Consider the following 24,459-nt stretch of genomic DNA (forward strand, 5'->3'; position numbering starts at 1 on the left):
ACCCCTACCGCTTCAGTTTCACAGAGGCCTCATTTCCTCTTGGCCCAAATATCAGTTCTCAAGAAAGAGCATACTAAGTTACCATGGAATTTCAAATCAATACAGTTAGACATATGTCATGACCACCGTCTACTCAGTCTTAAAGTTAAAAGGCCAAAGGGAATCATGGTGGAATTCAGTCAGATATCTGCAGACAGACGAGATGGGCTACCCCCAGCCTGGCAGTCAGGAAAGTGAGTGACAAGAGAAGGAAAACTTAGGATACATCTTAAATCAGACTGTGGGAGTGGTTATGGTATGCCTCACCTCCAAAGGGCATCTCTGAAAGCAGCCATTTTCTAAGAACCACTACTATTATGCAACTTGTTTTTTTTATTTGTTTGTTTGTTGTTTAGTCACTCAGTTGTGTCTGATTCTCATGACCCCATGGACTGTAGCCCACCAGGTTCCTCTGTCCATGGGATTTCCCAGGCAAGAATCCTTGAGTGGGTTGCCATTTTCTTCTTCCAGGGGATTTTCCCAACCCAGGGATTGAACCCATGTCTCTTGGATTTTGATCTGAACTTTATTTTGCTAAATCCTCAAGAATGGCTTTTCATCCCCCTGTGTGCAATTATTCTATTAAATACTTCATCTTATCCACAGAGAGCTATTTGAAATTATCAAACTGTTCTCTCCCATCCTTCAAAAACACCTGGACCAATTTGTTGGGACAAACCTGACAAACAGCATTGGCTGACTGGCTGCATTCCAGAACTTTGCTGTTGATGAATCAGGTCTGACATTCAAGCTCCAAAAGCCTTGTAAAGAGCTATCATAAAATTGCTCAAGAAGTTGGTTGAAACATCAACTGTAGACCTGGACTGCATCATTTTTGTCAGGTTGGGGATGTTAAGATTTTAGAGAACTTGGAAATGTGTCCATCTTTATAGTGTTAGACCAAGGCATTTCTAATCAACCCACATAAGGATTATATAACTCTAGGAGAACGTATCTTTCTTAGACTTAAAATTTACTCTCGACACAGATCCAAAGTATTTATTAGATGTTACTTGTAGAAGATAGGTAAGTGGCAAAAAAATTGTCTGCTATAAAAGATAACCACCAAGGTTATAATTTAAATGCCCTATTGGATATTAACCAGTTTTGGATCTAAGTTTGCAGATTTTGTATGCCATTTATTTCCTGAGTCTCTTCCTTATATGCTTTTCAAACTAGCTTTCCCATTTGATGGTTTCTTTATTAATGTTAAATCCTTGACATATGTTCCCTATACACTCATATGAGAAGCTAGGATTTCTTACTTGATAGGGATCAGTGCTGCTTTACAGATCGTATATAATCTACTATCTATCTTCCCATTCTCTGCGGGAAAAATAGCAGAAGTAAATAATAGCAGAAAATCGAGGTTTCACCCAACCATTACACTCATGTCCACCTGCTCCTTGATGCTTCCAGATAGGATCAATATATAACAGATTTAATCTTATTAAACTTACTGCCTAGAAAAAAATTAAATTAAAAGAAAAAAACCTAAACCAGCTGGAAGTTTTCCGTTAATTCTCACCTACTTTTACTTCATCTGACAACAACACAGACAACCAGACATGGCTTCTATGATCCCATGATTGAGTGAGTCTCCTACCAACTCCCAAACCAAAAGCGAGGACCTCTAATTAATAAACTACTCTGATTTCTAAATTCATCAGTGGTTACAACCTTGAACAAGTTAGCCTATATCATTCTCAGTTGTCTTGTCAGTAAATTAGGTAACACAATCACCATAGTTATTTCTAAGAACCTTTTAAAAGAATCCATCTGTAATAGGGGAAAAAATTGAAAGAAAAACAAATTATATTGTTTAATATCTGTAATAGGGGAAAAAAGTGAAAGAAAAACAAATTATATTGTTTAAAACTCTCAGTCAGAAATAGGGACACACAGCACTTGCTACTAATAACTACCATCTGCAGATTTTATGCTGGCAATCTAGTAGTTCCCATGCTCAGGTCATGTACTATGAAACTGCAGCATTTCTATAAGAATGGATATTTTCTCCTCAAAAATTGGCTTTAAATGTAATTTAGCAGATATTAATGACAGCAGTTCCATGCTATCATATTTATTTAATTTTTATCATATATAAATCCTCTTGATACTTTGTGACCTGTCTGAAACACCTTTCCTAGTTACATAGAGACTCAATCTGGAGTTTATGTAATAACCATGGGCTTGTTATACTGCATAGCTCCAAACCAGAAATTTTATACCATGATGCTTTTGTCCTAGATTTCCCCTTAACTAAAACTGTCTTGTGTGACCAATAAGCAATACAAAGCTGACATTTCTGAGCCCAAACAGCTAATCCTAGATTGTATTTACCTATTTTCAAATATTTGCACCATCTGTGATTCTATATTAGTTTTTTTAGATTCGCCATTACAGCTCTTAGCTCTGAATAGGAATGAAACAACATTCCAAATGTAGAATGTATCGTAAGCATGAGCAGGATTTTTAACCATGGAATGGAGGGGAAAAAATCAGGAAAGGCAAATCCATACTCAGTTCTCCACCTTCAGAATGCAAAGTCTGTTGATTTTTCTGCATTTACAAAGAAAAAATATATGGATATTTTACTAACCAACACATAATCCATCTTTGCTTTGGAGCCAAGTTGAACCCATATAATCTCCATGTCAAAAACAAAAAATCTCAATATTACATGTGCTCTGAAGTTTAGTCAAAGTAACAGAGAAAAAAGATGAAGCCAGAGCCTCCAATCCATCGGAAGCCTGACACCCCATCCCTTTGCCTCTCTCTGGTAGTTGTTGTTCAACACTCAATCATGTGTTGAACATGTGTCACTCAATCTTTGTGACACCATAAACTGCAGCATACCAGGCTTCCCTGTCCTCCTCTGTCTCCCGGAGTTTGCTCTCAGTCATGTCCATTGAGTCAATGATGCCATCCAACCATCTCATCCTCTGTCACCCCATTCTCCTCCTGCCCTCAATCTTTTCCAGAATCAGGATCTTTTCCAAAGAGTTGGCTCTTCACATCAGGTGGCCAAAGTATTGGAGCTTCAGCATCAGTCTTTCCAATGAATATTCAGAGCTGATTTCCTTTAGGATGGACTGGTTTGATCTCCTTGCTGTTCAAGGGACTCTCAATAGTCTTCTCCAGCACCCAATATACATTAACAATAAAAGCACAGCGATTTTCATCATCCCCTGATTAATAAACCTATCTTATTGCTAATCTTCAGAACAATTCAGCAAGGCAAGCATCATACCATTTTCAGATGAAATATTAAATTCAGAAAGAGACTGGGTAACTTGCTCAAACTAGTAAGTAGAGTTTAAACTGAGGTTGTGACTTTCCAAGTGGCTCTGTGGTAAAGAACCCACCTGCTAATGCAAGAGAGATGTGGGTTCTATCCCTGGGTTGGGAAGACCCCCTGGAGGAGGAAATGGCAACCTGCTGTAGTTTTCCTGCCTGGAGAATCCCATGGACAGAGGAGCCAGGTGGGCTAATAGTCTATGGGGGTCACAAAGATGAGTATGCATGACATCATCAAATGAATAGAAAGCCATTGTTCTTTCCACTAACAAGAATTTTGTGTGAATTCAAAATTCACACAAAACTACTTGTCAAACTAGTTCAAAGTAGTTCACATGTCAAAACTACTTCCTATATATTTAAAGTAAAAAGTTCCTCTGATCTAGGACTGAAACTTGGGACACTGACAAAATTACTACATCCTCTGGAAATGGTTCTGTGTTCCAAGAACTCCAGCAAATCAGAAGCCTGTTGTTTCTACTAACTTCCAAAGAAAGCTCTAAAATTCACCTTGATGCTTTCTAGAGTACCTAGGGGCATCCCTCCATTCACAAGAAGGGACTCATCCAATCACTTGCCTATTCATCATTGAATTGCAATTTCAAGTGCTGAGTGTAAAGATCAGTGGGTGCTCTTTTATGCTGAGGAGAAGAGGAGAGGTCTAAGAATGCCCATGTCTTCATGTATGGTGAAAGTTGCTATCGTTTCCTTGGAACAGTGCACCTCACAGCTTATTTTCATGATGGCTTTATGGCACTGGGGTGCTCTCTTGCCATAGCTAGTTGGAGAAGATGCTTACGTGGCTCCATGGTTTTGTGGCCAGGTGCCAAGAGTCTAAAGACCACTGGCCTAGAACCAGCACGTCACAATGGAGAAACCAAGAAATATCGAGTTTTACCTACAGATTCAAAGCCTTTAAGAACATTAATTTAAAAAACACATTTTACTCTGATGTCAAATGCTAAGGAAGGTGTCTGTGCCACCAAAAAATCACCAGAGACTCTATATCAATAGCTGACTCTGGCGGCATGGCACATGAAAAATGGGCCTAAGTGAAAGACCCCAAATCAAGTATTGCTTCCGCTTCTAACCAATGGTGTGATCTGAGACAGGACACTCACCTCTACATTGACTGTCTCCTGATCTGAAAACAAAGACAAGAAGAGTTTTTCAAAATGTTATCGTTGATGACTTTACGGCTATTTGACAGAAGAATCTGGGAAAGCAAGGTCACTATGGACATTGCAGTTGTCTAGACTCAAGGAATCAGTCTTGGAAAGAAACTGGATCTCAGAAATATAGAAAGGCAGAGAAAACCGGATTTGGATTTAGAGATGGTACAGAGGCAAAGGGAAGCACAGGAAATCAAAGGGGCCATCCTGCACCACAACAAGCGCTGATTCTGTGCGCAAGCAGGCATTTGGGAGGAGTGGCAGATGCAAAAGAAACCACCCATAACGCCGCTCGGGCGCTAACGCTGGGCAAACCCCATTTGCAGTAAGTATGAGGGTGGGTCTCTTCATTCCAGCTCCAGGTTCAATTCACACCTATCTAAGAATGCCAACATGACTTGTCAAGAAATGAAAACCACTTAATTCATAGGATCAGGGAAAAGGAACAACTTTATGAAGATGCTGACTATACCTTCAAAATATGCTTTCTTTATATCTTAAAAACACTCTTTATAGTATTCTAAGAAGAAACAAACAGTGAAATGCACAGTCTTTTCCCTTAAAATCTCTAAAAGCTAATGGAGTAGATAGATTATCTATTCATAAATTCATAAATCCCAGGAAATGTAAATTACATGCCAACCTAGCCAAACAAATGACCTATTTCTACATTTGAGACATTCTTCATGAATTTCAGATTTTTCTTTGTGAAAAGATAGTTTTGACCTCTATTCCAAAGGTATCTTGATTCCTAATCCTCTATCCTGTGTCTAAGTGAGAAGAATCATTATGCAAGTTCATAAAACACTGATTTAAAGGGTTGTTTTGTTAAAAAAAAAAAAAAGAAAGTTCTAGCATTTGTTTCAAAATATGTGAAATGGAAAAAAAAATCCATGTCTTGCATTCATTAGCACATATTAAAACCTTTCCTGGAGGTGAGATGTGATTAATGGAATCATTGAGTATCAGAATTTTCACTTACTCCATTACTCTTGCAAAAAGTAAAACCACATATCAATAGCAGAAAAGGCCTGTTTCCACCTTGTATAAGCCTTATTAATGCAACTTTGAGTGGTCTTTCTGGCCCATTATTTGAAAATAAATTGCAGGAGAGCTTGCCATTCAGGTTCTCAATAATATACCTTAGATTTGTCATATTTAGGTTTCCAGAGCAGAGACTTTCATACAGAAGAAAATAATCGAATCTGTATTTAGATCTTAAAAGGGGGTTGGGGATAAAGATAATAAAAATGGCTTGTTTCCTCACTTTTCTTCATTTGCTATCTTGTAACCTGATACATAGGTTTTTGCACTGACGAGAAAAATCGATAAGTATGATAAATTACAATAATATTCAAGTCAGATAACATACAACTTGGCTGGAGAATATATAGATGACTTGATTTGGCTCTCCCAGATTTGAAGTCAGTTTTGATTATGCACTTTTCTTAAATTTCAACTCAACATATCATCAGTTCCCACATGCAAAGAATTTTTAAGGAAATTCAGTCATTTCTGGAAACCAAACTTCTGGAAAGAGAATATTAAACCATGATCACTTCAAAGAAGATCCTAAACAGTTTAGCAACTGAAAATAGTACAAATCAGTCAGGTTGTTATAAATTTTTACCAAATGCCTTATAATAAACCAACTATAATTATTTAGCATATTAAGATCATGAGTGTGTGTATGACCCTATGGAATAGAGCCCATCAAGCTCTTCTGTCCATGGGATTCTCCAGTCAAGAATACTAGAATGGGTTGCCGTTCCCTCCTTCAGGGGATCTTCCCTACCCAGGAATCAAACCCACACCTCCTGTACTGCAGATGGATTCTTTACCCATGAGCCACCTGGGAAGCCCATAGTAATGTATACAAACACACACACACATGTTTAGTATTTTCATTAATGTGAATGCAAAATTACCCTTGCAAAAAAAACACAATAATCTTCTCAGATAATTTAGATACATAGTAGCAATAAGAATAAAAATATGGGGTTGACCAACAAAGTTCATTCAGGCTTTTCCATAAGCTGTTACTGGAAAATCTAAACAAACTTTCTGGCCAACCCAATACACACTAAGTTTTACCCTGGAACAGAAGTTAAACAAGACTCTTCATATGGATTGTCTCTAATCCTTGCCACTTTCTCCCCATCCCCTTCCTTTAAAGAAGAAGAACAGGTTTCAGAGGGGTTAAATCATTTGCCCTACATTGCACAGCAAATGGCAAAAGTAAGATTCAGTCTGAAATCTGTAGGACTCTGTTTTCAACCCTACATCATGCCACCTTCTTCTCCAAAATATAATTAATCTGAGAATCATTTGGCAATTCCAAAATATATTGCAGAAGATGCTGTTCTGGTTAGTGGGAAAAAGCATATTATCTGAAAATTGGTTTTAAAATTATTAATGCTTTAACAATTCTGAAATAACCATGGGATGAACAAACTTGAAAGGAAAAAGAAAATCATTTTCTATTATGTAGAAGACATTACCAAGAGTGCTGTTAACATCAATTACAGTTTGAAATAAAATGTTTTTTCTATCAGCTTCATATATGAGCCAGTTTTCTGCATTTGGCCTGGCAGCTGGGTGTTATATTTACCATCACATACGAGCATGTCTGAAACCTTGGAAATTTAGGGCAGTTTAAGGAAAATGAATGAATAGTAGATGAAGTCTCTCTTAAATGTCCCATTCTCCCCACTGAGCCTACTCCCCAGCTTCCTCTCTTATCCTGGAAATGATGTCTTGTTTTGGTGAATACAAAATAAATGATAAGAATATCTACCAGGTAGGGGAATGGTAGGTACACATTTTAAAAGCCTTGGAAAATACATGTTGTCTAGATGGAGAAAAGTAAATGGAGATTGGCTGTTGCCAAAAAGCTTGTGGACCAGGTCAAGTACAAATTTTGACACAAGACTGAGCTGGGAATAATCAGTACTGACCTATATGACTTCTCAAAGAGAGGCAGCATACACTTTTCATTGAAGTATTTCTAACTTTACATGAAGATGTGTTTATGAAGAAGTTTATGTTTCCTGCACTATTTATTTTTGCTCTTTTGGAGCTTAAAGAGGTCTTCAAGTGGGGAGAGCTCCACCCTTTCCTGGTTGACATATATTTTAGTACATATCCCCATTAAAATGTTTCAGTAAGATATTTACTTGATTAGAACCCACAAAGTCACTCAGCAAGTATGAAAATACATGGAGGTAATTTTAATAGTCAGACATCAAAAATGTTGTGTATATTTAAATATTGCATAGGAATAGCTGTAAAAAAAATGTATGTAAAAATCTTTCAAATTATCTGAGCCCAATGATAGTCTCACTCCCAATGATAGCAGGCACACCCACCCTGGGCTCCCCAGGGGACTCCACTTGAGATGCACATTCTCCTGTTCCAAAACTGAAATCTCATCTCCTGAGATATTTCTGTAAGCCACACCTCTCTTTTCTCTTTCTCCATGCTTATTACCAATACAAGTGCACTGAAAACAATATGCATGTTCAGCAGCTAATTCCTCTGTTAGTGAGACTTAACCAATGTTTACTTTTAGCATGGCCTCTTATAGAGTAGGACAGTAAAGAAGTGAGGCTTTTTAAAATTTTTGTTTAATTTTATTTGAAGGATAACTGCCTTACAGTATTGCATTAGTTTCTACCAAACATCAACATGAATCAGCCATAGGTTTACCCATGTCCCCGCCCACTTGAACATACTTTCTATCTCCCTCCCCATCCCACTTCTCTAGGTTATTACTGAGTCCTGGTTTGAGTTTCCTGAGTCATGCAGCAGATTCCCATTGGCTATCTATTATGCACATGGTAATATACATTTCCATGTAACTCTCTATATACCTCCTACCCTCTCCTTCTTCCACCCCACCCAAGCCATGTCCATAAGTCTGTTCTCAATGTCTGTGTCTCCACTGCTCCCTTGTAAATAGGTTCATCAGTACCCTCTTTCTAGATTCCATGTACATGCATTAATATACAATAATTGTTTTTCTCTTTCTGACTTACTTCACTCTGTATAATAGGCTCTAGGTTCATCCACATAGAGCCTATTATTATTTGAGGACTGACTCAGATGTGTTCCTTTTTATGGCTGAGTAATATTCCATTGTATATATGTACCATAGCTTCTTTATCCATTCATCAGTCAAAAGACATCTAGGTTGCTTCCATGTCCTAGGTATTGTTAACAGAGCTGCAGTGAAAATCTGGGTACATATATCTTTTTCAATTTGGGTAGAGAAGCGAGTTTTCATTGAGTGGAAATAAGGATGTTACAGAATATTGTAAAGTCTGCATTTCTGCCAATTCAATGCCTAACTCAATAATATTTACTACATCATTAAAATATTTTTATGCATGTGAAAACTCATATGTAATCATATACATAGGTGTACTAATTAATGCAATATTCTGGAAAATGCTAAAATGATATACCAGCTGTACGTGACTCAATGATCCTCTAAGTTTCTTCCTCCCTGGGTTCCTGTTCCCAAACTATACATGTAATGAAAGCACTTTGTATGAGATAAGCATTATTTAAAAGCTTTTACTTATTATTTCATTCAGTCCTTACAACAATCAGGTAGAGGATCTATAACCACCTTCAGTCACAGATGAAATACAGAAAATGACTTTATCTTGCTCCCCAAAACACAGTAATGACTATCAGAGCTGAGATATAAATTTGAATCTGAGATTTCCAGTGCATAACATATAGATAGTGGTAAATAAATACTCCGGTTGATGGCACAAAAACTCACAGTCCTAGTTGCAGTATTCTAGCTTTGTGGCAGTGCTAATGGTAAAGAACCTACCCACAATGCAGGAGATACAAAATGTAGGTTTGATCCCTGGGTTGGGAAGATCCCCTGGAGGAGGGCATGGCAATCCAGTCCAGTATTCTTGCCTGGGGAGTCCCACGGACAGAGGAGCCTAGAGGGCTATAGTCAGTCCATAGGGTTGCAAAGAGTTGGACACAGCTGAAGGAACTTAGCATGCCATGCATGCTACATGATGACCTATAAATAAATTTAAAATATGCCTACCAGTACTAAAAGTCTAAAACATAATATAATCATAAATGGTTCAAGAAACCAAAGTTTGGAAATAATTTTAATTTTACTTAGACTTGGAGAAATTGGTTCCAGTGTTTTGTTTCCAATATAATGCTCTTCATAAGATAATGCAGCATTAATATTTAATAATACAATTTTCTTTAACTCATTTTTATATACTTCAATCTTTCTTAGATGTGCAATATGCTCAGTCTTTGAAATAAACAGAGATCAGAAACTTATAAGCAAGGAACGTTTTTTGGTGTGTTCTAAACTCAGCAGATAAAATGTCGTACATATTTGCAGTAAGACATATATATATATAACACATGTAATAAGAAATTAAGGTATGATAGGACTTCCTTGGTGGCTCAGACGGTAAAGTGTCTGTCTACAATGCAGGAGACATGGGTTTGATCCCTGGGTCGGGAATATTCCCTGGAGAAGGAAATGGCAAACCACTCCAGTACTCTTGCCTAGAAAATCCCATGAACAGAGGAGCCTAGTGTCCATGGGGTCACAGAGAGTCAGATATAACTTGGTGACTGAACAACAAGTTATAAATACTTCTACATAGCACCTGTATCAAATGTCTTTTATAACCAAATGATATAGAATTCTTCCACCAATAATGTACTATGTATTTTATATTGAATGTTGAGAAGTAATACATTTTCTACTAAAGTTTCTTAACATGATTTCTAAAAGCTTTCTTTGAAGTTCTGTGTTAAAAACAATATAAACTAAATTATGACATGTTTATGTATTAGGGAAACATAGAAGAATAACTTTTTTATGAATTCATTAAGTATTTATTTGAAAATTTTAATCAGGTTTGCTAGAACAATACTGGATCCTAATTTCTTTGTGAAAACTTTAGGTACCCTAATATTTTACAAAAGGCATTTTATGTATTATCTATTTAACCCCAATTTTGTTCATGAACTATTTCATTAATAGGCTGTTATGTAAGAGAGTAAGAGAGTGATTTCCACCAGAATGAGTTTTACTGTTGTTGTTGATTTTTTATGCATAACTAATACTGCCTCTGCAGCCAAACAGTTGTTTATAAAAATACACTTTTTAGTCATACTTCAGAAAGTAAGGTTATCATTTTTTCCTTGTTTAATTTTTTTGTTTGTTTGTTTGCTTTTTTGTTGTTGGGTTTGGTTTTTTGGAGCTGAGAGAACTGTCAAACATTTTAGGAAATATTTTTACCCATTGGACTCAGCAGAAGGGTGCCACCTGGTGGCAACATGAGCAAATTCTAAACCATGTCTAACTATAAAATGTAAGTTTAAGAAGCCTTGAAAGTCTTATCACTACCAAGGGCAAATGATAGAAACATTTTTTTTAAGTTCCTATGTACTTATCAGGATATATCTGGCTTTATATTATTTTAAGGGACACTAACCTAATTTTTCAATTTCAAGATTTATTATTTACATTTACAGTTGAAGAGTTAAACAAAATCTTAACCCATTTTATATTCAAGGTAAATTTGTACACATGCATACATAATATTTGCAATTCTTCTGCATTATGCCAGTAGAAGGCTGTTGAACTGTAATTGTGTAAAGGTTAGAAGATGGAGCTTTAGACTTAAAAGAGCTTATTTTTTTAAACTACCATAGACTATGACTATGTCTTATCTCTACCACTTATGAAGACAAGGTTGATCAAATTGTTCAGTTACTTGACAGAATTCTGCTTTCTCATCCCTAAACTAGGAATTATAAGAAGACCTAACTTAAAAAGTGTCAGCTTTGAGAATCAAGTAGGAAAATGCATTCAGTGAATGTTACCTTATCAACCCAGGGGACAGTACTCAGCACATGGCAAGCACACAGGAAGTGATTTCCAAATCTAATAGTAAGTTACAACTAGCCACTCAAGATTATGTATTCCCTGATGTAAAATGGATATTGATTACGTTAAGTGGGAATGACCACTTCTACCCATAGCTAAGTATTTATTTTTAGACATTTTGTAAATGTGGAATGTTATAAAAACAACAGAAGTAACTGTTGTAAACATTTATTTAATCAATGAAGCTTTAAAGGCAAGACTACTGAGATGATGAAAATATCTCCAATGATTCAGAACAGTAATAAAAATATGCAGTCCCTGTTACTCTTGTTGCAGCTGCTCCCAGAGGAGGGGCTACTTCTGGTCATGGCACCCTATGCTAGAAGACAGTAGTAGATAGGTGAAATAGGGATGTCGAACTCTCTAGAAGGCTACAACAACAATCAAATTATGTGGTTCATAACCATCTCACAGAGAAGAAAGACTCTGGTCTTCATGATGCTGTTCGTGGAAATGGGTGTTTGATGGCCTCTGGACAAGGCATCTTTGAAGATTTCATAATAAACACTACCACAAAAAGTGAAAGAGCTTTCTGGCAATATTCAAAAGCTTAAATCACTCAAAATCAACACCTAGCAAGTGACTTAGTGGAACACGCCCCCTATTTAACCATTAAGTAGGATTTCATAAAGCTACATTTTTAGATAATTTTGTGAATCTTTTTTTTTTTTCCCAGAAATATCACAGAAACTTGAACAATCGACCTTGTCTATATTATATCTGGGACCACATAAGAGTTATCTAACAACCGCAGAATTAAATCACAATGACTAATACTATTAATAAAAAGCCTAGAATCTTAAAAGAAATAGTTTAAGCCATCACAGCAATTGTCCACATCATCTGCTCATCATTTTGTATGTCAAGCTTTAGACAAAGAATAGACTACACATAGGTGTTTTCTGGGATTGCCTGGAAAACTCCCAGTGGGATGCTGCCATGTATATTTCAGTCTTCCTTTCCTTTCCCTTGAGAAATCAATCTCTTTCATTTTAACTCAAGTGTAATATGCATACCATTGACATTGTAAAATCATGTCAGTGCTCAGAAAGGCACTTAAAAAAACTCAATTAAAACAAGAGTTCTACAAATGGCCACTCCCTGACTATTCAAAGTAGCATAAGCAAAAATGCACACTAACAACGGATTCAAGCTTGAGTCTCTGTCTTCATGTGAATTTTAAGTACCAGATTAGTTCTGACAAAAGGCTGTGGATATACAGCTTGTCCAATATTTACATAAACATTGTCAGCTTCTGTATCCTCTGCTTCTTCCTCCCCGCCTCCACCATCACTGAACTGTTTGCAGAGCCTCAAGTAACCAGCTGGTGTCACAGGTTAGTGAGTAAAGATTTCATGTGGAGACTCTCACCTGACTAATCATTCTTACTGGTAGTATCATTCCAAGAGCAGTAGAGAGGCTCAGTGGCTTGTTAATAAAATTTAAGAGCTGTCAGCCTGAAAGAGGATGTTAAATCCATGCTCCTCTCCTGAAATTATTTTTATAATCAGCCAACTGGTTGCTACCTTGTGATGTGTGCTGAAGGGAGCACCGAAAAGAGATACAAGGAGAAAGGACAAGTTATATACATGTTTTAGTGTTTTCTTACTTTTCTCAGGGTAGGGAGCAAAAAGAATGGTTTACGAAAACAGCTGCTTTATAAAAACTGCAACACCCATCTCAGTAAAGGGAGGGGGCTTTAAGTCTTTGAGTAATCCTCACCACCTATGTGAAACATATGTGAGCAAAATGAGAAGGGGAGGGAAGGGCGAAAGAGAGGCCACTAGCCAGGAGCGACAGCCAGGACTAGAATATTAATAACGGCAGCCCAGGAGTCGCCCCCTCTGCCTCCCGCCACTCTGAGCGGGCAGCTCCCCTTCACTAACTCCTCAATGCTTAGAATATGCGAAGAGCTGAGTCCTACTGTAGCCTCGCTGTTTGCACCCCCTTTATCCGCTTCTAGCAATGAGCTCGAAGTGTCTCCTCCAGAAATGCTTTGAGAGGCCTTCAATAGTGCACTCGGGGCAAAGAGCCCACCTCTGGACCCCGGCGCCGGAGCCTCCATCCTCCAGCTCCGTGGTTATCCGCAGACCTAAGTGTAACCCTCTTGGTTCAGACTCTAAATGAGTAGACGTGACAGCATCACCTGCCGGCTCACACAGCCTCCCTCCTCTCGGCCAGGGCACCTCGGCGCTCCCGACCGTCCAACTTTGGGAAAAGGCGACACCGAACTCACGAGTCACCCCAACCCAGGGACAGAGACGAGATGGAGATTCACAGTATGGCTATGCTACAGATTCCTAAAGACCGAAACAAAACGGGATGGCCAGAGAGGAAAGACAGAAAACGGACTAAAATTACCCTCAGCCAGCACAGCGCACCTCGCAGAAACAACACATCTGGACTCAACAAATCACTAAAGCCAGTCTCTTCCCAGTTCCACCTAATCATGCCTTTTTGCTCCAAGCTCGGTTCCCAGCAGACAACAGATGCGTGGTACACCCTCTTCCCCCATTTTGCGTCGCCCACCCCCACCCCCGTCCCAGTCTCCTCAAAGGAAAACAGAAAGGAAAGGAAGAACTCTGATGGCCTAAAGGTCATCTGCCTACTCGGCTAAGCTCTGATCTCAGCTACGTGAAAACAGGGTTCGAACCCAGCAAGTGGAAGCCTCCAGGAGAGCAGCAATTCCTCCAACGTGCTTCAGTAGGAGCCAAGAGGTCCCCATTTCTTGGCCTCGGCCACCTCTCCCTCCGTCGGGGGCCCGCCCGAGGGGTTGCCCAGGCCACCCCTCCTTTACCTCTCTGCCCCCTTCCCCGCGGCTCTCCACCTTGCGCATCCTCTCGCCTGGCCCCGGAGCGCACTCGGAGGCTCTAACTTCCTGCAGAGTCCATGGATGAGCTGAGGAGAGCCTGGAACTGGGGCGGGGGTGGGTGGGGAGAAGGAGGCGTGGGAGCTGAGCCCTGGAGGAGGGGCAGGGGGAGCGCGGGTTGGAGTCTGCCTTCCTGAGAGGGCCTGGCCGCAGCTGCCAACTCTCACCTGGTCCGCCGGCTGCGCCTGGCTCGCCCTGGCCCCGGGGGTGGGCTGTTGCTCCTGCTTCATGGCTGTCATCGCCCGCGGCCCGTGTTGGCGCTCACTTCCTCGCGGGCACTTCAGACTCGGGGACCGTCACTTGGCAGGGATCGCATGTCACAGGCTCCCGTGCTCTCCGAATTGGCGGAAGGCAAAGAGGCAGCGACGGGGTGGGGGGAGGGGAGCGATGGGGAGGGGAAGAGGAGCGGCACCAGGCAAGCTCCCCCTTGCAGGATCCCTCCTTTGGCCACCGCAGACCCTCTAACTCCCCACTCTCCCCGCCCCCCCCCCACCACCACCCCCCGCCCCAAAGCGTAGACAGCCTTGGAGAGCGGACACCACCAAGTGACAAGTTAGTGGAGCGGCGAGCGGCTGGAGAGCGGCACCTGACAGTGCCGGAGCGTTGTCTCGCAGTCCCGGAGGAGCCCGGCTCGCCTTCTACCGCAGTCTGCGCTCCCCGCCAGCCCCCGGGGGCTCCCCGCGCCAAGCTCAGCGCGCCCGGTGGAGCAGCCGGGAGCCGCGCGCCAGCATCTCTGGAGCAACTGCAAAGCGGGCGAGAGCACTGCGCCTGGCGCGAGCTCCCCACACGCGCGGCGGAGGCTGCCCGGCTCCGCGGGTCCCCTCACCCCCTCCCGCCCCCCGCGGGCTCCTGCTAAAACCCGGAGAAGCGGAGTGCGCGCTTGCAAAGCCCTCGGTGGCTCCTGCGCTGTCACTGGGCATGCTCCAGCGCTCCGAGAAGCCAGGGGCAGAGGGGTACTGTCGGTCGAGAGCCCCATCCCGGGCACCAACACCTATCGGGACCCAAGAGGTTGTCGTAGACTGATTACGACCGGTCTTCTGATTTGAGTCTATAGACAGGGATCCTTTCGCCTCCAGCCTGGATTCCCCGGCTAGTTGGTTAATAATGCCAGTGGAATTCCTAAAGGTTGAATAAATAATGATACTCTAGTACTCATACTTTTATCTCTCTCTCTCTGGACACGAAGAAAAATCCTCAAATTTTAAGTCCCTTTACACCGTTCTCTTCCTCAACACAACTCTCTCCCTTTCAAAGTTTACGTTTTAGTGAGTTCTGGGAGCCTGCAGCATGGATACAAAACAATGAGTCAATGTAGCTTTTTGGAGCCAAATTCCTGTGGGTATAAGAAAACAAAGTCCTCCAGATTCGTCCAAATGCGCTAGCACGCGGATTTCCCGGGATGGTAGAAAGGACCGGCCCAGAGCAGATGGGCTACAAGCAGCCCGTGTGTCTCAAGCCCTGGTTGTTGGAGATTTCTTGCCAGAGACTGGAAGGGAGGAATCAACTATCCGGTATTACTGGATTCAGAACTCAAGTTGTGAGGTTTTGGCAGAAGGGACCTAAGAAATGCATGGGGAAGGGGAGAGGAGTCGCCTTGAGTCATGTTTTATTAGCTAAGGACCAACTCCATCCTTTTCTGAGTTACTTAGTCCAAGAACAAGCCACCTCCTAGCAAACTCAAAAGATGACCCTGGGTTTGATCCCTGGTAGGGGGAGATCCTCTGGAGTAGGAAATGGTGACCTGCTCCAGAATTCTTCCTTGGAAAATTCCACGGACAGAGCAGCCCTGCAGGCTATAGTCCATGGTGTCGCAAATAGTCAACACTTCAGCGCGCAAGCACACAGACATACACGCAGCTGACGGAATGTTGTAGGATTTAAAAAAAATAAGTTTTTATCCTGCCTTGTTAGTTCCTAAGGTATGCATTGTCACACTTGTCCTAAGCATTAATTGTAACAATAGTGCCTTTAAGATATGCTTTTTCTTTTTTTTAAGACAGCCGGATTCACCAGATTTGAGTAGATTAGAGAATAAAATGACTTTCTCTACAGAAAAAGGTAGTATTTGAATGGAGAGAAAACTTGCTTTTAAAAAACAGGTAATGAAGCACATGAGTGACCTATTATAGTGTGTTGGACCATTTTCATAGGAATAATTGTGCTAGTTGTAAACGTGCAAAACAAAAATTTTAAATGAAACAGTAGTAAAATAGCTATTGGGGGCTTCCCCCGTGGCTCAGCAGTTAAAGCATTTGCCTGCAATGCAGAAAACCTGGGTTCTATCCTTGGGTCAGGAAGATTGCCTGGAGAAGGAAATGGCAACCCATTCCAGTATTCTGGCCTGGGAAATCCCATGGACGAGGAGCCTGATGGCCTACAGTCCGCGGGGTCACAAAGAGTCGGACATGACTGAGCGACTTCACTTTCACTTTAATTTAGCCATTAAATCTGACAATACAGATTTTCCCTTACATATAATGTTTTGTGAGAAAGGGAGCTCTATTATCCAAAAAGTGTTTTTGTCTTTTTATTTTGCTCTTCTCTTCGTTATTTCAATGTTTCATCCTTTGCATTTGTTTCTATATTGAACAACTGACTTGCAGGAATTTAGTTATATACAAAGATTTCTGCCACACAGGACAAGGCAGTTATCCTCATTCTACTTAAGATTACTTATTTGATTGAATTAAGCTGTTCAATTTACATCCATTATCAGTATTCACTATAAAATAAATACACTTAGGTCACAATTCAAGACATAAGTTGTATGTTTCGTGTATAATGTATATTTGTGTGCATGTATCACTTTTTAAAAGAAAGCTTCTTTGATTTGAGTCTTTGTCTTTTTGGTGGGTCCTTATTTTGTCTAAGCTAAGAGGATTATTTTACAGCTGTTGGGATCTAAGTTAAGGGCATTAATTAAAACTTAATCACAGATAAACTGGGCTTCCCTGGTGGCTCAGACAGTAGAGAATTTGCCTGCAATGCAGGAGACCTGGGTTTGATCCCCTAGGTTGGGAAGATCCCCTGAAGGAGGGCATGGCAACCCACTCCAATATTCTTGCCTAGAGAATCCCCACCGATAGAGGAAACTGGCAGGCTACACTCAAGGGAGTTGAAAAGACCTGACTAAGCACAGCACAGGTAAACTAATGTCTCCAATTTAAATAACTCTATTTTTTGAAATGTGATGTCCTTGAATTACAACATAGGATTTTCTACTTTATTCCTTATTGAAGAAAAATTTCCACTGGTCAAGAAAAAAAAAAAAAACAAACATATTCTGAGAGAATGTCTGAAGCTGAGTGTTGTGTGGTTTCAGATTAAGTTATTGTATAAAGACATAAAACACTAATTTTCAATCAAACATCTACAAAGTTTTAAAACTACTCAATTAGATATAAGGCTAGTGCAATGCAGACAAGAGGACCTGTACCAGACTAGGTGTGATCGTATTGTAGTTCTTGCCCCAGTCTCATGCCCTAGTTCATGCACAGACGTATGGGCAGAAGTAATTCTTAAAGAGATGAGAATACCAGACCACCTGACCTGCCTCCTGAGAAATCTGTATGTAGGTCAAGAAAGCAACAGTTAGAACTGGACATGGAACAACAGACTGGTTCCAAATTGGGAAAGAAGTACATCAAGACTGTATATTGTCACCCTGTTTATTTAACTTACATGCAGAGCACATCATGTGAAATGCCAGGCTGGATGAAGCACAAGCTGGAATCAAGATTGCTGGGAGAAATATCAATAACCTCAGATATGCAGATGACACCACCCTTATGACAGAAAGCAAAGAATTAAAGAGCCTCTTGATGAAAGTGAAACAGGAGAGTGAAAAAGTTGGCTTAAAATTCAACATTCAGAAAATGAAGATCATGGCATCTGGTCCCATCACTTCATGGCAAATAGATGAGGAAACAATAGAAACAGTGACAGGCTTTTTTTTTTTTTTTGGCCTTCAAAATCACTGTAGATGGTGACTGCAACCATGATATTAAAAGACGCTTGCTCCTTGGAAGAAAAGCTATGACCAACCTAGCTGCTGCTGCTGCTGCTAAGTCACTTCAGTCGTGTCCGACTCTGTGCGACCCCATAGATGGCAGCCCACCAGGCTCCCCCGTCCCTGGGATTCTCCAGGCAAAAACACTGAAGTGGGTTGCCGTTTCCTTCTCCAACCTAGACAACCTATTAAAAAGCAGAGACATTACTTTGCCAACAAAGGTCTGTCTAGTCAAAGTTATGGTTTTTCCAGGAGTCATGTATGGATGTGAGAGTTGGACTATAAAGAAAGCTGAGTGCCAAAGAATTGATGCTTTTGAACTGTGGTGTTGGAGAAGACTCTTGAGAGTCCCTTGTTCAGCAAGGAGATCCAACCAGTTCATCCTAAAGGAAATCAGCCATGAATGTTTATTGGAAGGGAAACTCCAATGCTTTGACTACCTGATGCGAAAAACTGACTCATTGGAAAAGACCCTGATGGTGGGAAAGATTGAAGGCAGGAGGAGAAGGGGATGACAGAGGATGAGATGGTTGGATGGCATCACCGACACAATGGACACGAGTTTGAGTAGGCTCTTGGAGTTGGTGATGGACAGGGAAGTCTGGTGTGCTGCAGTCCATGGGGTCGCAAAGAGTCAGACATGATTGAGTGACTGAACTGAAAGTCACTTATGGATCTGCTTCCTTACCTGTTATAATTCAAATCTTCAGAGTACATGACCACTAAGAGCCCATCTTTCTCTATAAATTTCTATAATGATATATTAATTTTATGGAGAAAACACATATCATTGAAAAGTTAAAATATTTACATTACATACTTTTAAATCTTAGTGAGACAAATACTTACAAAAATAACACAAAAAATCAATAGGTAAGTAAATTACTTCACAAAAGACCCTTAATTCCACCAAACTTACCCTGGCTCTCTAGTTACACATGTGTGTACACTGACAATTCTTGTCTTGATACTATTTTTAGAATTCATAAAATTAAAATTAATTTCTTTATAGTGTATCATTTCTAAAAAGCAAAGATTTATTAAAGGAGAGTTTTGTAGAGATTTATACTGTATTTCTCAGTACTTTTTTCATATATTATCTTTAACAAGCTAGCTCATGGACAAGCATTCATTTTATAACAGTTAGGCAATGAGAAAGGAAGTTTTCCTATAGTTTTTGTGGAATGGAATCAGAGTATTAAAACTGAAAAAACCTGAAGAGATTGTCCGCCAAAATCCCTTCTATTTAGGGTTATAAATATCCAAATTTTGCAACATGTGGCCATATTATTCAGGAAAATTTCTAGGATTCAGACTCCTCTATTCCCTTTGGCAAAATTTTACTGACTCAAATCCTAGTTTCAGGTTCCCACGTAAACATAACTCACTAAGTTGCTTCCTCAATATATTGATTTAAATTTTCCAAGTCACTCCCAAATTTTCTCACATATGACATTTTGAACATTTGCAATGTCTTTCTTTCCTTGATATTTGATTCTTTAAAAGTATGATACCAACTCATACATTTCATTTCACCTAGAATTATTAACATGACTAACTGAGCATAGGCCATGAGATTTAGATAATTAAATTCATTGAAGAATATCATTAACATTTCTAAGCATTAATGGCAAAAATGGGTTTTTCCAGAATATTTAGATCATGTGTGCTATATTCAGTCTTCCATATAGAAGGGTAGACCCAGGGTTATAAAATCCCACATTTCCTCTGACAACAAACAGTAACAATTAAAGGCTGGCTAAACCCTGAAAAGTTAGAGGAAGACAAATTCCCTTGAGGATTTGTGAAGCCCAGAGAGCCTTTAGAGACAAACTCTTCAGTTTCGGATCAATTACTTAAGGCAAATAAGACTCTGTAAGGGCTGGTTGCCTGGAATCTCTCCCTTCTTTTTGCTTCTTTCTCTTTCCAGAAGTAAATCTGCAGTGTCATGTTAAGGCCACTTTGATGGGGATTTCTCTAGCATTAGCCAGTTCTCTATTGAGTGTCTGTAATGAGCACAGCATCAGGAAGACAGAGTTCATGAGCTGTGCCTTTGAAACCTGGCCTGAAATGTGCCCAATTAGCTTTTCGCAGATCAAGAAATAGCTTTGGTTCACATCTTCTACTATCATTTGCTTTCGATTTATAAATCACCTCTATTCACCTCAATTGGCTTCTTGAATTCCCCGAAGTACATATCATGGTACTGGGCAGAACACCAGGATGCTGAGCAATCCTCAGAAATAAGATATAAAGTATTAACAGAAGCTCTAACCAGTAAACCATCACAAAGATGTTTTAATAAAAAAAGAAAGAAAAAGAGGTAGTGTCACTACATATTTGAGTGATAACCATGTACAGAGCTCATCCTGTTCTGAGACGCTGTGGGCATTAATTTAACTAAACTTGTTAGTCTCTGTCTATGATAGGGAGACCTTCCTGTTGTAAAAATTCATAGCCCAATTATGATCTCTGGTGGAAGCAGACAGAGTTGCAATATCCTGAGAGTCATTCTTGTTGCTCACTGGAGACAGGAAGATATTAACAAACTTCTCATTCGCACTGAGACCAGGACTGTACAGTCCTCTTGGTTGCTACATTAACACACCTCAAACTTTTATCCCCAACGGTCCTTCTGTGACATCTATGAGAATTAAGACAGGAAAGCAGTGAACATGATTTTCCCCTTTAATGTTTTCTCTCCAATGTATAGCTGAATGACAACACCGAAACATCTAGAATGTGGGGGGAATTACCTGTTATTTTTACCTACTAGATTCTTTACACTTCCCTGATGGTTCAGACAGTAGAGAATCTGCCTGCTGGAGACCCAGGTTTGATCCCTGGGTCAGGAAGATCCCCTTGAGAAGGGAATGGCTACTCACTTAAGTACCCTTGCTTTACAAGGGATTTGTATTTATTTGATTTTTAAGAGTAATTATGTAAAATTGCCTTCCCTTCCTTTCTATGATAATTATTTCCTCATCTTCCTATTTCTTCAGAAATGAAATCATGTTTCCTGAATCAGATGTTGTCCACAAATGACAGGATTGTCAGATGTGGAAAAGTACTTAGAAACATTGGCATACTATTTGCTCTTTTCAAGTAATGTGTCTATGATAGATACATTTCTATGAACGTGTTATTTCTGATATTTCTGACTTCCTAAACAGGATTAGATTTTCTAATGATTCAAAGTAACCTCTTTATCTTTGTCCTTGGAAAGTAAATTATTAATTCTACACTCAGACTTTATAGTGGTTACCTGACTCCTTTCCTTATATAATTCCCAGAACAGCAAAAAGAACATTTCTCATTCAGAGAAATCTTTTATAAATTGAAAGATAAAACTTGAGATCTTGACTAATTTCAGAGAGAATTCCTACTTTCTTTTCTTTTCTGTTTTTAACAATCTCACCATGCTCAATGTATTTTTAAGAATTTACTGCTAGATTCACACTCCCTCATGAATTTTCCTCTTGAAAACTAAAGATAGTCTAGTCTAAGATTCAGATAAGAAGCTCCAGACCATCCACTAGCATTAAAGGGCCCCTGGCACTCTTCTCTACCAACTGAGTTTCTACCACTGGCAACTTTCCTTCTACCATCTCCAAAGAAAATTGAGGCCAAGTCTTTGGACTCCCAGCCAGTCCTTTCATCCCAGAGTTCTAGGTTTAGATTTTGCAAATATAGTTCAGGGCATCTTGGGATGTGACCTCTATTGAGATGAGACACATAAAATACATCTCTTATTACTGAACACTGTTTAACTCTGTTTAACATATTAACCTAGATGAGTTGTTTGCTATTGATGTAGATTACTTCTCATATCCTTGTATTCATCTACCTATCTGTCATCTGAATCTATTTGGGAAGATAACTGAGTCACTTGATATCTATCCTATGATTCTAAATATTTACTAACTTCATGTATCTTTATTCAAATCAAAAAAGGAGAAAGATGAAGAAGAGATTAAGGAGAATTGAGAAAAGAAAAAGAAAGAGGGAAAACCAAAAGAGGCATTCTAACGCTATTAGGGATATCTAGGTATATTAAGTCTTTTATATTCTTATTAATGTTTTCATAAGAATTGTGAAATACTTTAAATCCTTTTGGTTAGGTATTAAGTATAGCACCTGCCATTGGTTCTATAGTATGTATTCATATAATTTTAGAAAGCATACTCCAAATTTTAATCTCCTTATTCTTCTCTAGTTGAGTTATATTTGATATTTTTCAATTACTATCATTATCTATATTTTCTTGTAAAGTTTATCATTTTTGCATTTAAAAATTGACTACATGCATCAGTGGAGGAGGTGGAGAAAATCACTAACAAATATCACAGTTTATACAAACCAATGACTAGAGAAATACCAATTAATTAGCCATTTTTTTGAGTCAGTAGTATTCATATGAGCATTTAATCGTATTGATAGAACGTCAAAATAGCATCATAGGATGGATAGCAGTCTCTTTTGTGGTTCGTTACCCCTCCTTGTGGAGAAGTGATCCATTCACTTGTCCATCTTCTCAACTGTAATTGATTGATTAGGGCTAAGCTCCTCTCACATCCTTTCCTAACTCAAGTTCAAAGACACACTCTTCATTAACATGTCTTCTAGTGTATACCTCGCTACACAATTTATGCCTTTATTCTATATTAGCTTGCTCAGCATTCTAATTGTCACAAAAGACATTTTACTTTTTCTACTAAACTGTAATTTGTATGGGGGGGCAGAAAAGCTTACTGGGCACAGAGGTACAATTTGTGTGTGTGCAGGGGTTGTGGGTGAGGGTCTGTATCAGTCTCCTTGCTTAAGTAAAAGAGGTCGTGGATGAAATAAACTTTAAAAAAAATTATTCTTATCCTTGCCATTTCAATATTAAGCTCTCTCATAATCTCCTATGAACTTATTTTTTATATAATTTATTGAGCAGCATCACCCAAAGAAAATATGTCTTTTCTATCTTCCTATTGTCTCAGAATATTTTATGTTTTTCTATTTAACATGTAGGAATTATGTAATCTTGATAACCCTCTGATCTGCTGAGGCTGGATATGGGTAAAGGCTTGCCAGATACTGCTGCGTTTCAAAACATTAAGTGAAAGCCAAGTAAACTTGGAATTTTCCACTGCTCATGAGCAGATAGTATGTGCTGTAAAATACTGAACCTCTTAGTACTGAGAACTCATAGGAAAAAATGAATTTGGAGATAAGAGTTATATTGGCAATGCAGCGCCTATGGACATCTATTTCCCACCTTGTATATAAATCTTATACTGAATTTGAGGAAGGAGGAGCCATACTAAGTAAACTTATGAGGAAATATTGAATTGAATACAAAGATTTATAATCTTCATATAGTTTAAATTTCTATAGCCTGTCCATATAATGCCAAAACTACCACAAGGTCAACAGAATCTTCTAGAATTATACCCAAACTCTGAGCATTTTTCTTTTTCTTTTGCAACCTCTGCACACATTTTAAACAAGTTTATTTGTCTGATTTACTAGTCTTTGGGTAAGATATTCAAAAAGAGGGCAACAGGAATTACTGTAGGGTGAGATGCATAAATAGTAGCAAGAAGGGAAAATATGTAATCTGTAATCTTGTAAATAGAAAAGAAAAAGACTGGACCTCCAGTTAAACTAATAGAAAAACTTAGTACCATTTAGTGTCGGGAGGAGGGAGAAAAGGTCAAACACCCCACTGCAACTCAGTATGATCATAGAGTACAACTATATCATAGCATAGTAAAGTTGGTGTTCAAAATGAGAATTAAAAAAAAAAAGGAAAATCAGCTTGGCATACTTTCTTTAAAAAGATAGGGTTATTTTGGGAAGATGGACTGCAGTGATGTCAGCATGGGTTTAGGCTAGATGAGAACTAGACATCAAAACCAGAAGCACAACATTTACAACAAATCCGTTCAACAAAACACCTCTACTAATTTGTAAATACCAAAAGCCACGCAGCCTGAGTGCCCGTGGTATCTAGAGAAAGCAGAGGGAAGCAGTAGGGCAAATGACATACCTACAATCCCAAAATATTCAAGGGAAAAAAAAAGTCAGTGGATGGTATTCATGAGAAAGCACCGTGGATCAATAT

The 24,459-nt window shown here is 39.3% G+C and overlaps 1 protein-coding gene across 2 annotated transcripts in view; it reads right to left on the bottom strand.

The window, feature by feature from the left end:
* DPP10 (dipeptidyl peptidase like 10) overlaps positions 1 to 14,810 on the bottom strand; it is a 771,622-nt gene extending 756,812 nt beyond the window's left edge. The window contains exon 1 of one of the 2 annotated variants that reach the window (XM_005676208.3): positions 14,503 to 14,810. In XM_005676208.3, the coding sequence (XP_005676265.1) occupies positions 14,503 to 14,574 (72 nt within the window). In that variant the 5' untranslated portion in view covers positions 14,575 to 14,810. Of the gene's footprint in view, positions 1 to 14,263 lie in introns of both variants that reach the window. The other variant, XM_005676210.2, reaches the window with a different exon arrangement.

This window comes from Capra hircus, chromosome 2, assembly GCF_001704415.2.
Source record: "Capra hircus breed San Clemente chromosome 2, ASM170441v1, whole genome shotgun sequence".
NCBI classification, from domain to species: Eukaryota; Metazoa; Chordata; class Mammalia; order Artiodactyla; family Bovidae; genus Capra; species Capra hircus.